This window comes from Neovison vison, chromosome 8 (genome assembly GCF_020171115.1).
Source record: "Neovison vison isolate M4711 chromosome 8, ASM_NN_V1, whole genome shotgun sequence".
Taxonomy (NCBI): Eukaryota; Metazoa; Chordata; class Mammalia; order Carnivora; family Mustelidae; genus Neogale; species Neogale vison.
The window spans coordinates 44,760,289-44,774,722 of record NC_058098.1 but is presented as its reverse complement, the minus strand read 5'-3'; the positions used below and the strand labels follow the sequence as shown (position 1 = coordinate 44,774,722).

The 14,434-nt window shown below is 43.0% G+C and overlaps 1 protein-coding gene and 1 long non-coding RNA gene across 10 annotated transcripts in view; both read right to left on the bottom strand.

The window, feature by feature from the left end:
* Positions 1-210: 210 nt before the first annotated feature.
* On the bottom strand, positions 211-9,665 carry LOC122915644. The gene is made up of 3 exons (XR_006386072.1): positions 9,537-9,665; positions 1,144-1,229; positions 211-583 (listed from the first exon to the last, which is right to left on the bottom strand). It is a non-coding gene; the product is annotated as an uncharacterized LOC122915644 (long non-coding RNA).
* A 2,440-nt stretch (positions 9,666-12,105) lies between these two features.
* RIN2 (Ras and Rab interactor 2) overlaps positions 12,106-14,434 on the bottom strand; it is a 231,250-nt gene continuing 228,921 nt past the window's right edge. For all 9 annotated transcript variants that reach the window (XM_044263536.1, XM_044263530.1, XM_044263531.1 and 6 more), the window contains one exon: positions 12,106-13,938. In XM_044263536.1, the coding sequence (XP_044119471.1) occupies positions 13,615-13,938 (324 nt within the window). In that variant the 3' untranslated portion in view covers positions 12,106-13,614. The remainder of the gene's footprint in view (positions 13,939-14,434) is intronic.

The following is a 14,434-nucleotide window of genomic DNA, read 5'->3' as shown; positions in this document are numbered from 1 at the left end:
TTCATGAGTACTTTATAGTTTTCTGAGTATAGATTCTTAGCCTCTTTGGTTAGGTTTATTCCTAGGTATCTTATGGTTTGGGGTGCAATTGTAAATGGGATTGACTCCTTAATTTCTCTTTCTTCTGTCTTGTTGTTGGTGTAGAGAAATGCAACTGATTTCTGTGCATTGATCTTATATCCTGACACTTTACTGAATTCCTGTACAAGTTCTAGCAGTTTTGGAGTGGAGTCTCCAAAAGTAAAACATTCTTAACAGCCCATACATTTCAAACCTAGTGAGTCTCTGAGTGTATCTCCTGGTGAATTTCAGCAGTTTAAACACTGAAATTTAAAAAAAATAAATCAAAGCTGCATCACTCCCACATAGCCAGTGAGAATGTGAAATAGTGCAGCCTCTCTGGAAAACAGTTTAGTGGTTTCTTTAAAACCCAAATAACCAACAATCATTTAACCTGGCAATTGTACTCCCGGGCATTTATCCCAGAGAAACGAAAACTTATGTTCACATAAAAAACCTGTATACAAATGTTGAAGCCAGAGTCCAAATTCTGTGTATGATATGGTTCCATTTATGTGACATTCTGGAAAAGGCAGAATTATAAGAACAGAAAACAGATTAGTGGTTGCCAGGGACTGGGGTGGGGGGAGCAGAAGGGAATTATGGGAAAGTTTTATGTGACGGATCATCACTGAGTGTTTCTGTCAAAATTCATAGAACATACACTAAAGACAGTGAATTTTACTGCCAGTTATGCCTCGATAAACATGACTTTGTAAAGAATAAAATCAACAGTTTTTACATTATCGTCCCCACCATTTCGATAAAAAGCATGAACTCCATTGAACTCCATAAAGTCTCACGGTTTTTTGAGCTCCTGGGACATGCTGTTATTGATTTTGGTTGCAGTGCATTCAATTTTATTTTTAACATGCAGGAAAAACACTGTTTTCTGTGCTGGCTGCACATTTTCCCCACATTAAAGATGACTCATAGAACTTTTTATTTATCATTTTGCATTGTGTAATTCCTTTTACTGCTTAGTTGGAAAAAAACCTACAAGCTTTTACCACATTTTATCACAAAACACTTTCCTGCTCATTGAGAGAAAACACCATGTGCTCTTCTGTAAATAGTGCTGACCTGGGTTCGCGTCCACCATGGCAGAATTCCACATTCAAACAAGCAAACAGCGTGGTGTTTCATCTGTCGTTGCTCCATTTCTTTTCCTTCAGATCATGTGGAAAGGACAAAGACCACAGTAAATATATATATTTTGACAAGTCCTAGGCAATGTGCTCTACAATAAAACAGCTGGGGTGGGTGGTTACCTTCAGATAACAAATTTATTTTTTTTATAAAGTAATAACTGAGCAGGGTAGATGCATTGACTCTGACCATCAGTGTAATAATCTATGCTCTGCTAACCAGGCTTAGCAGAATATTCTGCTAACCAGGCTCTCCACCGCGCTCACCACTCATATCAAGAGCTGACTACAGGTTTCCATGAATCAAGACAGACTGCAGACAACCATCCCCCACCAATATCTCACTAAAATGAGAATATAAAAAAATTTTTTTCAACTTATAAATTCATAATTTATAAGAATGAAGGAAGAGACAGGAACAGTGAGAACTGGCAACAAAATTATGGATGCTAATAAACTCATTTAGCAGATAGAATAAAGCCAAAAGGCAGCAACCTCTTTGACCTCGGCTGCAGCAACTTCTTGCTAGACACATCTCCAGGGGCAAGGGAAACAGGAGCAAAAATGAATGATTGGGATTTCATCAGGATAAAAAGCTGCTTCTTCTTCTTCTTCTTCCTTCTTTAAGAGAGAGAGCATGCATGCAAATTGGGGGAGGGGTGAGAGGGAGGAGAAGAGGGAGAGAGAGAACCCTAAGCAGGCTCCATGCCCAGTACAGAGCCCAATGCAGGGCTCGATGACCCTGCATGCCCCAAGATCATGATCTGAGCTGAAATCAAGAGATGATGCCCAACCAAAGAGCCACTCAGGTGCCCCAAGATAAAAAGATTTTGCACAATGAAGGAAACAATCAACAAAACTTAATGGCAACCAATGGAATGGGAGAAGACATTTGCAAATGATATATCAGATAAAGATAAAGGACTTATCAAATCCAACACCCAAAAACCAAATAATCCAGTTAGGAAATGGGCAGAAGACATGATTAGACACTTTTTCAGAGACATCAAGATGGCTAACAGACACATGAAAAAATGTTCAACATCACTCATCATTGGGGAAATGTAAACCAAAACCACAACTAGATACCACCTCAGGCCTGTCAGCATGGTTAAAATGAACAACTTAGGAAGCAACAGTTGGTGGCAAGGATGCAGAGAAAGGGGAACCTTCTCACCCTGTTGGTGGGAATGAAAAGTGGTGCAGTGGAAAGTACAAAAAGTGGAAAACAGTATGGAGTTTCCTCAAAAAGTTAAAAATAGAACTACCCTACAACTCAGCAATTGAACTAGCAGGTATTAATACAAAGGATACAAAAATGCTGATTAAAGGGGGGAATGAGGGACTCCTGGGTGGCTCGGTCGGTTAAGCATCTGCCTCTGGAAGCTCAGGTCATGATCTCAGGGTCCTGGGGTCAAGCCCCTCCATCAGGCTGCCTGCTCAGCAGGGAGTCTGCTTCTCCTTCTTCCATTCCCCTTGCTTGTTCTCTCTCTCTCTCTCTCAAATGAATAAATAAAGTCCTTTAAAAAATAAAAATAAAACAAAAGGGGAAAATGTACTCCAATATTTATAGCAGCAACAATAGTCAAATGATTGAAACAGCCCAACTGTCCATCAGCTCATGAATGGATCAAGAAGATGTGGTATACATATACAACGGAGTATTACCCAGCCACACACACAAAAATGAAACCTTACCATTTGCAACAATGTAAATGGAACTAGAGGGTATTATGCTAAGCAAAAAAGTCAGTCAGAGAAAGACAATTCTCATATTATCTCACTGATATGAGGAATTTAAGAAGCAAAACAGACGAACATAGGAGAAGGGAAGGAAAAATGAAAGATAAAAATAGAGAGGGAGGCAAACCGTAAGAAACTCTTAAATATAGAGAACAAACTGAAGCTTGCTGGACAGGAGGTGGGTGGGGGCGTGAGCTAAATCCGTGACAAGCATTAAGGAGTGCACTTGTTGAGATGAGCCCTGGGTGTTATATGTAAGTGATGAAGTACTAAATTGTACTCCTGAAATCAATACTACACTATATGCTCATTAACTTGAATTTAAATTTAAAAAAAGGAAGGGAGGCAATATTAGCTCACTTTTGCTAGTTATCATACCACCCAAACTGTGACCTAAAACAATTTGTGGGTCAGTTGGGTAATTCTTCTGGTCTGAACTGGATGCATGGCTTAAGATCGCCTTCTCACATGTCTGGAACTTCCCTGAATGGGGAAACTGCTCTCCCTGCGGTTTCTTGTCTTCTAAGAAACTAGTCTGGATTTGTTCACAAGGGTGATGAGAGGATTCTTAGTAGCAGGAGAACCTGTCCAATGCCCTTTCAAACATTGACTTGTCTCATATTTGCTATTGTCCTTTCGATCAAAGTAGGTCATATGGCTGGGCCCATAGTCAAAGTCAAAGTGGAAGGAGGTTATCCAATGTTATAGATAAAGTGAGATATGATATTTTGGAGGTCATTATGACAACTATGTAAGGTACACACAAGGTATATCTTGATAGAAGCAAGGGTTAGAAATCAAGTGGTATCAGACTTGTCAACAGTATCTCTGAAAGCCAGAAGTCATATGAAGGAAAATGATTTTTAACCTTCAAAATTCTGAGAGACAATTTCTGACATAGAATTTTCTACTCAGCCAAACGATCAAGCATAGTAAAGATAGAAGAAGCAGAAGAGTATGTAGGCCTCAAATACTTCACCTCCAATTCTTCTGAATGGTGTGCTTCAAGAAAACAAAAAAGTGAGTGAAGAAAGAAAAGACCAAAAAAAGGGGGTGGGGGAGATCTGGATATAGAAAATAAGATGTTTAATTCTGTAGAATGGTAAGGAGAATTCCCAGGATGACAGCTCTATCAAGTCCTGGAGACCGGCTGATCCATATTACAACAGGAGCTCAGTTCTAGGAAGATACCGCCATGAAAAAAATAAAAATAAAAAAATAAAACAGGAAATAATGGATTATTCCAAATTCTTGGGTCATACTGCAAGGAATTTCTCAACTGTGGAGTAGAGGTTAAGGAGGAATTAGTGGTGGGTACATGAAAAGTAAGCAAGCCAAAAGGAGACAAAGGAAACAACTGGAAGAAAAACAAAAATTTGTGCAGAAAAGAAATGCCACTGCATTGTACCTTAGCTCTTAACAATGCTTACATTGTTGTAATAATAAAAAAATTAATTTATCCAAAGTGTTAGTAATCATTTGGGGAGGATAGAGAAGAAAACATGTACATGTATACACACGTGGTAAGAAGAGAACATTATACGGAGATTAAATCCTCACCTTCCATAATAGAGACTGAGTAATTAATGTCTGTGCTTTTAGAAATGGAGCCAAGGAAGGGAAGACACAGCTGAAGAAGTCATTTACAGGAGGAGGAATCAGAAACAGGTTGTGGAGAGCTGCTTCATTATGTACCAGTGAATGTTTGCATTATAAACTGTGCGTTGTGTTTATTTATTTATTTATTTTTAAAACAAACCTTCCCTTTCACCCAAAAAGCCAGGGCAAAATCATGTGAGTGAACTGACATCATGGAGAAAAGGGCGGCAAGGCTCAGTGTTGTTGGAAATAATGGCCCCAGGAAAATGAAGATCAGAAGAATCTGAAGGATTTGGAAGGCCTCAAACATTTCTCCTCTACGTCTTCTGACGCTTTCCCTTTGCAGTCACTGGCTGCAAGATAGAAGGTGAGGCCAAAGGAACGGTCCAAAGACACTTTGCACAATTCACTCCTTGGCCACCAAATACATTTAATTAAACCTATCTTCCATGTTTTTCGAAATTGATGAGTAAAACAGCCCTCTTGAGGAACGCATCCTCAGGGAATGAAATCCCTTTAATAGAAATATGGCTGTCCTTTCAGGGAATAAAAAAGCTCATAAACTTCCCACCTCACATGCAGACACTAAATTCTCTGGACTACATGACGATGTCCCTGCAGGCACACGTGTGCGCCCACACGCATGTCCATATGCACGTTTGAGCGGCTGGCCCAGGCAGGAAGAACTCTCCTAGTTTCTGTTTGCCCTCACATAGTCAGAAGTAAAAGAAGACAACACCCAACAAAACCAGCAAAACTAGGAAATCTGATTTCATCAACCCATCTCGTTTTGGGTTTTCCCCCCAAGACCCTTCAGGTCTCTTCCCCATAAAAGCAAGAACGTGACAAATCACCAACCTTGAGATAAATACTTATTTCCGGGCAGCTGCATTTCAAACCTTTTGTGATAATGCAGGGGATTTGAGGAAGGTTATCATGCCTTTTTAGAACAAAGAGGCAACCCACGGAATGGGAGAAGATATTTGCAAATGACAGTACAGACAAAAGGTTGATATCCAGGATCTATAATGAACTCCTCAAACTCAACCCACACGAAACAGACAAACACATCAAAAAATGGGCAGAAGATATGAACAGACACTTCTCCAATCAAGACATACAAATGGCTATCAGACACATGAAAAAATGCTCATCATCATTAGCCCTCAGGGAGATTCAAATTAAAACCACATTGAGATATCACCTTACACCAGTTAGAATGGCCAAAATTAACAAGACAGGAAACAACATGTGTTGGAGAGGATGTGGAGAAAGGGGAACCCTCTTCCACTGTTGGTGGGAATGCAAGTTGGTGCAGCCTCTTTGGAGAACAGTGTGGAGATTCCTCAAGAAATTAAAAATAGAGCTTCCCTATGACCCTGCAATTGCACTCCTGCGTATTTACCCCAAAGACACAGATGTCGTGAAAAGAAGGGCCATCTGTACCCCAATGTTTATAGCAGCAAGGGCCACAGTCGCCAAACTATGGAAAGAACCAAGATGCCCTTCAACGGATGAATGGATAAGGAAGATGTGGTCCATATACACTATGGAGTATTATGCCTCCATCAGAAAGGATGAATACCCAACTTTTGTAGCAACATGGACAGGACTGGAAGAGATTATGCTGAGTGAAATAAGTCAAGCAGAGAGAGTCAATTATCATATGGTTTCACTTATTTGTGGAGCATAACAAATAGCATGGAGGACAAGGGGCGTTAGAGAGGAGTAGGGCATTTGGGTAAATTGGAAGGGGAGGTGAACCATGAGAGACTATGGACTCTGAAAAACAGTCTGAGGGGTTTGAAGTGGCAGGGGGGTGGGAGGTTGGGGTACCAGGTGGTGGGTATTATAGAGCGCACGGCTTGCATGGAGCACTGGGTGTGGTGAAAAAATAATGAATACTGTTTTTCTGAAAATAAATAAATTGGAAAAAAAAAAAAAGAAAGAAAGTGAGCCTCACAGGGGCACCTCCCCCAACTCATGTGCTCTTTGAAATAAATAAACAAATCTTTAAAAGAAATAAACTAAGGAAGCTTCGCAGCCATTTCCTCATTTCCTCCAGTGTTGTAACAGCAGCAGGCCTGCAAATTGTTTCTTTGCATTGGCTGCACAAATGCCATTGCCCCCAGACCCGCCTGGAACAAATACTTCCCAACCAAAGCACGGTGTGACCGCGTGTCATCTGCAGATTTTGCTAGAAAGCAGGCCCAGCTTCAGCAGGTCTGGGAGGGACCCAAGAGTCACACCAGTGCTGGGGAGATGCGATGCTTGGCCCATGGACTGTATTTTGCTGCAAACTATTAAGCTGTCTGCATAATGAGATTTTGCAATTTGCCAGGTGTGGTGCTGGTAAAAACCCCAGGGTTTCCAATGCTCTAGCTAGTTTGCATATATTCCCTTCTGACTGGCTAAAGAGCCTTCATCACTGTATTGTTCTTTGCCTGTTTTTATTCTTTCTATTCAGAGAAGATGCACGTCTGTTGACTGCCAAGGTGAAAGCAAGTGAAGAAGAGAGAATGAACTGGAAGTGCAATCGGAAAAAGCGAGTGCATTTTCTCATGATTTGTAGGATGCGCAAGAGCGTGGTGGTCAGAGATAGAGAGCTTCTGGTCAAATGCTTATCTTTTGGATAGAACATAATGTTATTAGGTATAGTCCTGTTAAATGATATAAAGCTTATATAAATATCTCAATAAACAAGTGAATACAATAAATAAAACTAAAAGTGGAAAAGCTGTCAAAATCATTCCTGACTAGAGTTATACTTCTACTGAGGTAATAAGGGAAGGGCTGTCGTGGGCTCGGTTGGGGGTAGAGATGGTTCCTCTCAGCATCTCACTCAGACCTGGAAGTGGACTGTTGGGTCCCCCAGTAATGGGTCCATGATTAAAGGAGCGAGACTGATACAAAGCGAAGGTCAAGCAAAGCTTTATTTCGCACCAAGCATCAAGAATCGGACTGTCCTGCCAAGGCCATGCCTCTTACAGAGAGCGTGACCTTTCCCTGCTTCACAGACTAGCTTTTAAGGGCAAAGGCCATGTGGTTGGGCCTGGCCACACATAGGTGGCCAATGAAATTGTAACACACAGAGAAAGCTGCACAAGCATGTCAGGTCATACATTAGTGACCAATTGAATTACAATTTACCCTAGTAGATATTTGAATTAGCCTATCACCTTGGTCAGAATTGGCACCCAAAAGGCTCCCAAAGGGCGGGGCCCATACTCCTTGGTTAGTAAGGAGACAGTATGCGCCCCCCCACTGATCTGATGTCTCCACCTGGCCTGACCCACCCTTGTATTTGGGCTTTGTTACCTGGGACTGGTTTCCAGGACTTGTTTTTAAGTCAGTCCCCTGGGGAAGGGGGGCAGGGACAGTTTAAGGGTTAAACAACAAGGTTATTGTTTAACCTGGATGGAAGTGCTCTGGCTAACATAGGTCCTTACATGGACAAACCTTGTCTTTGCAACCTCCCTTCCTCCCCTTTGCCCTTCTCAGCACCAATCCCTGCTGGCTTTGGGTCCTGCTTATACTCTCGGCCAGTAGGGAATACTGAGAAAATATTCCCAACTCGCACACACATGTGCGCGTGCACACACGCACACACACACACACACACACGCATACACACGGCCACCACCACCACCCCCCTCACCACCACCAACAGAGTTAAAGGATGGCATTCACTTCATTTTTTCCCTCCCACTCTAGGCAGCTCATCCCAGTATATTTTGCTCACGCTTCTGAGACCGGCTTACTGCCTTTCTTCTGTTGCACCAGAAACTTGTCAGCAGGTGATAGCTGAAGCAGAGAAGAACAAAAAACAGTAGTGGAAAAATTTCGAAGACACTGATGGAGTCATGATAACAGCAACTAATATTTAATACACACGCGGGGGGCTGGGCACTGTTCTGACTCGGCACGGATGAATTCTTGCTAGCCGGTGGCATTCGGAGGAGCCAAGATGCTGCAATGACCTCAGCCAGTAAGGAGCATGTGTTCGAGAATATGCACATGCGTGTTCTTTTCTTTTCTTTTTGAAAAGATTTTATTTATTTATTTGACAGAGAGGGAGGAGGGGGAGCGGCAGGGGGAGCGGCAGGCAGAGATAAGCAGGTTCCCCACTGAGCAAGGAGCCTGATGCAAGTCTTGATTCCAGGACCCTGGGATCATGACCTGAGCTGAAGGCAGAGGCTTAACTGACTGAGCCTCCCAGGCGCCCTGCATGTGTGTTGTCTAATGGAGGTAAGCGTGGATGCTTTTTAAATTTTATATACACATACAAGCATTGTTTTTTAGCTTTTCAAAGTCATCCTAGTTAACATGCTAGAACTGCACTACCCAGCACGGGATCCACTAGCCACGCGTGGCTTTTGAGCACGTGACGAGTGGCTGGTGTGAAGTGAGCTGGGGAATGAGTGCCAAATGTATGCAAGATTTTGAAGACACTGTAAAAAGAAAATGCATCATTAATATTTAAATTATCATTGAAGTATGTATGATCTTTGGGATATGAGTTAAATAAAATATCTTACTACCAACTTATTAAAATAAATTATTAGGAGCCTGGTAATATATTACTATTAATTTTACCTATTTCTTTTTCCTTTTTGTTTTTTAAGATTTTATTTATTTGACACAGAGAGAGGGAGAGAGAGAGATCACAGTAAGCAGAGCAGCAGACGGATGGAGAGGGAGAAGCAGGCTCCCCCTGAGCAGAGAGCCCTATGCGGAACTCGATCCCAGAACCCTGAGATCATGACCCGAGCCAACAGCGGACACTTAACCGACGGAGCCACCAAGGCGCCCGCTTTCTCCCTTTTTAATATGTGGCTACTAGAAAATTTACAGTTACCCATGTGGTTTGCTTTATATTTCTCTAGGAACCATGCCAAACCAGAAGTACCTATCCCACAGTCTGCGGACACCAAGATCGAGAACCTCCCCTTGGTGAGGTGCTCCTGGCCACAGACAAGGTCTTACCTCTTCCAGGTCTGTCTGTATCCTCAGACCTGCATCTTGATCTGAACTGGTGTTTCTCGGGCCTGATTTCACAGTACAGTCACCTTGGGAGTTTCAGTAAGAATGGCTACCTGGTCCCCATCTGCAGAGATTTTGATGGTCTGGGCAGCCAAGGCATAAGGAGTTTTAAGGGCCCCTCAGGTGATTTGAATAAGGAGCAGAGGCTGAGAACTTGATCCCAATAGGACCAGCGGCCCCCATGTCCTAGTGCCAGACGGGGTAGGCAGCCGATGTTTGCAGTGGGGCCAGAATGATACTCTGAGGATCTGGGAGAAAGTGGGGAAAGGAAGTGCCCAGCCAGAGCCCCTGTTGGCCAAGAGCCTTGTACTGGCCCTCACTGGAGTCCACTGGAGGAGGGAAATGTGCCCTCGGGAACCGTTGGGGAGAGAAATGGGAGGAAAGGAGAGAAGCAGAGCTAAATGGGAGGCAACCGCCTTCACTTACGGGAGGTGATACTTCCCCAGGGGAAGTAGCAGAGTCCTTACAGAGGGACAGATCCTCTTCATCTCCACCACACACCCCAGAGGAAAACCTCAGCCCTGAGCAGAGGTCAGCCTCAACCTGGACCACCCTGGTCTGTGGGCTCTAGACTGGGAATGAGGGACGGGAGGGCTGTGCTTGGTCAAGGGCAATACAGATTCATTTCTGGAGTGCAATTATAAATGTTTGCTGTGTGGAGTGTCTCAGAATTCAGGCATCTTCCTCGGTGGGAGAGTATCTTACAATTGAGACAAGAATATGCCCACATTCCCCTAGCTGCCTGGGTTTAATCAAAAATGGAGATTTTCCCACTGGGTTGGGGGTCTGAGGGCAGACCGTGGGTACCGCTGTTAAACCTCTACCAGATTTTTGAGTACTTTTAAAGCTTCCCGTGCCCATTCTCCTGGCAAAGTCTGTGTTCACGTGAGAAAAGTTGGTGCCATCTGCCACCCATCCTTTGATATTGGAGAAAAATAGATCTTTCTCAAATAAAAACCTGTTCTCTGACACAAACACCAGAGAGTCTCTTCCTCCCGCCATCTTTTCCTTTTGTTCTTAGCGTCTGCTCATGAATCTGCAACACTATATACATTTTTCACATTTCCAACTTGGTTTGGACAAACGAAATAACCAACAGCACATTTGGTTTCAAACTCACCATCATGAACATGGTCTGAAAAAATGATAGTTTTTAGGATTTTACTATCAGATACGGCTAGGTGGTTAAAAACCTGTGTTCCAGGTACTGAGCCATTTCTCTCCAACTTTCCAGAAGTAACTATCCAGTTACTATCCATAACCAGAAAGCTCTCGTTTTCTAGTCTCTTAGATGGAGGTAGGAGATGCCCAATGGCAGTGAAGTCACATTTATGAATGAATGCATTCATGACTGGTTTTTCCTGCCTTTTGTTTTCTTATAGATCTAAACTTGTAACTTCCACAGAATACTGACTACTTTATGAAGTTTCTATTTCTATTCTGTGTCCCTGAGGGGGGGAATCTTTGGCAGTGCCCACAAGATTAAAAACAAAACAGAACAAAACAAAACAAAAACCCAAAGCTTTACTTCTGGCCTGCATTCAACTTTTATAACATAATTTCAGATTTGGAAATATGTTCTTATCTCCCCCCCACCCATCATGTGTATTTTTACTCTCCTCTTATTCCTTCCAAACTTCACCAAAATCTGTTTCCTGGCAATGTGAGAAGTGAGAAATGTCTGCGTGGGGGGAAAAAAGTCAAGACACATGTTATGTTGTAATTTTAGCAGGGAAGCATTGCCCAATGACAAAACCAGGGGCTGTCTTGTGATGTTTTCTTCTGCTCACACGAACGTGTCCTATTTTGATCTCTCTCTCATCTCACTGAAGGCTGCCTCCCATTCAGACATTGGGGTTTGCTTTAAATCGCTGTGCCCTGATTTCTAAGGACCAGAACAATTACCTGAATTTGGAGGGTGGGGAAGACAGCTATGAGAGTTGTCCCCATTTTTAATTCATTGTAAGTACATTCAGCTGTTGTCCTGATTTTTAAGTATCCATCCTACTGATGGGTTAGAAAAGATGGCTGAGTCAACAAGGACTTACCAAGCACTTGCTATTCAGGATAGTTCCAAGAACAGGAAAATGGCAGCAAAAAAGAGCACTGGCCCTGCAGACTTTAGAAAGAGCACTCAACTCTCCAATTGCACTCTTCTGAGGTCACATAAGAATGGTGGGCGGTTGTCTGAGGCGCCTTTCTGATTAACAGTGATTTTTCTCTGGGTCCAACAAAGCCTCCTGCTGTCCTCGATAACACCGGAAATCCTTTCAGACCAGAACACTATTCTTCTGCTTCCGCTCCTAGATTTTTGCCTCCTATCAGTATATGGGCTCCTGCAAAAAAATGCAAACTTCTCCATTTCCTCTCTACCGGATTATCGAACCGCAAACCCTAGTGTGCATTTCGGATTTGCATAATTATTAGCAAAACCCTTGGTGGCATGTAATTAGCCTCTGCTTTTTGAAGAAAAAAAAGGACAACTCAGCAGTTCAAAAATCTTCACACATGATTATCATACAGTATTACAATGTATTATGTGCAAAATTCCATTTAAAAAAATCATTTACAAAAGGAAGTACAACACGGTATGTGTTGAGGGTTCTAGATGTACAGGAAAAGCTAAACACGGTACAAGGTACAAAGCCAACCAAATTAGATGACAACGCATCTTTACACAGTACAATAACATGTTCTCGTGACTACCTGTTTCACGTTGATACAGGACCCTCATACTCTGCAACCCCAAACAGGTCTCATCAAACGTGAAGTGAACTTCACCATACATTCTCATTACAAAGATGGGCTTTTTGGTGGCATCGCGACCTCTTTTCCAAATAGCATCTTATTTCAGGTCAATGCAAGTCACATTATACACAAATGGTTTTTGCCCCCAAATAATTTGATGCTGTTAGTTTTGATTTATGTGGAAAACGTTCGGGGGAGTACTAGCCTTATTCCCCACCCCCCCGGGGTTTTCAAAATTGTTTCCAAAAGCAAATAACGTTGGATAGATTTTGCCAAATCTCACTGCATATTTATAGTATTTTCAGCATAAGTGGATCCTTACATTTCCTTCTATCACTTCCTTCAAGGAGTCTGAACCAGCAGACTACACCCCTTAGTCCTTTGTTAGAGTCTGTTTTTCTCTCTCGACCTCTCTCTACATTCATTTCTTTCCTGATCCTCGGCATCACTTGGTTAAAACACAAAAGCGCACAATAACCACTGAGCACAAACAAGGTAACAGTACATCAGATTTCCAAAGGCATTCTGTGGCCAGTGTCAGTAATACATTGCTTTAAGAAATCCAGCAGTCTTTCCCCACAAAGTTGCCAAAACATCCAGTTACAGAAGAGAGACATTTAAAAAAATGTGATACTCTCAAATCCAGCAAGAGATTTCTTTTCGAATATTAAATGTTAAAATCACATGCATAATTATAGAATATCTTAAAGTTACAAAAATATTTTAAAAACCAATCCTGACAGTTTACCTGCAACTGCTATAAAAATTTCTATGAAATATATAAAAACACAAAGGCTCTTTGTAAAAAAAAAAAAAAGAAGAAGAAGAAGAAGAAGACAGAAAAGAAAGGGAAAGGAAGGAAGGATAGAGCCATCCACAGAACTGAGACATTCCTGATGCACCACATCAGACAGGCTTGGCACAAACCTGCTGTTGGACTGAAGGGAAGAGCTTGCCCCCATATGTTTACGTACATGTGAGCCAACCTAGAACCTCACTGCAGGGTCGGTAGCAAACAGCCTTGGGACACCTCAACCATCCAATGCAATTCTTCCATCTCTGAAGGAGAAGCCTACCGTTTCATGAACCTCTGCTACCTCACCTGGGCAACGTGGCTAAGGATGCCCTTGGCCAAGTCAGCCTGTGGATGGCTTAGTCACTGAACCGAGGGGTCCCCTAGGAGGTGACTGACTGCTTTTCAAGCACAAGCACGTGGAAGCCAGAAGGCAAGGTTCCTAACCCCCCTTGACACCGCAGGGGAGTCCCGTCTCTCCTATGAGGTGGTGAGATCTTCTTCCCCATTCTGGAAAATGACGCCGTAAGGATCATTCTTGATGCGCTTGTAGACGAAGTGGAAGATGTGCGGTTGTGGCCGACTGTGCAACTCAGCCTTGATCTTCTGAGGGTAAGTGTCCTCTGCCAGCTGCTGCCACGTTTCGTCAACAAAGAGAAAGAGGCTGTACTCCTCAGGGTCCCCAACCTTGAACTTCTCAGCACAGAGCTGGCACACGTCCTCGGTGGTAACATAAGGTCTCACGAGGAGGGTCTTTCCTGTGCACCCACTGTTGACCTCCTGGAATGCAACTCGGAGGTAATTCTGCAGGCGGAAAGAGAGATGTGGGAGACCAATCAGAAGAGAAAATGAGAGAGACCAGTAAGCCAGAGTGATAATGCAAGGACAAGGTCTCACTTGTGAGCCATGCCCGGCTCTGCCCCAGCAGGATGTGAGACCTCGCATGGGAGGAAAGTGGCTGCTCTCAATCTGGACCATGGAGGGAACAACTATACAGACCAAGAGGCTGTACTCTGAGGCTCTGCAAAGGAATGTAAGTTGCAGGAAGTCCAGCAGACCTGCTCTGATCTTTCAGCATCCCTGAGAAAGCCTGGCTAGGAAAGCTCCAGTTGAGGATGGGAACCGGCTCCGATGCTGGGTGTATTCCCAGCTTGAGAAGTAAACCAACCAGCAGAAGAGCCAGGCCCAGAAGTCAAGTTTAAAACACAAGGACACAAGAGCACGTGCTGGACTCACTTTGGGCTACTTTTCATGACGCCTAAACAAAGGCAAGCACAGTACACGGGACCACAAGAGACTG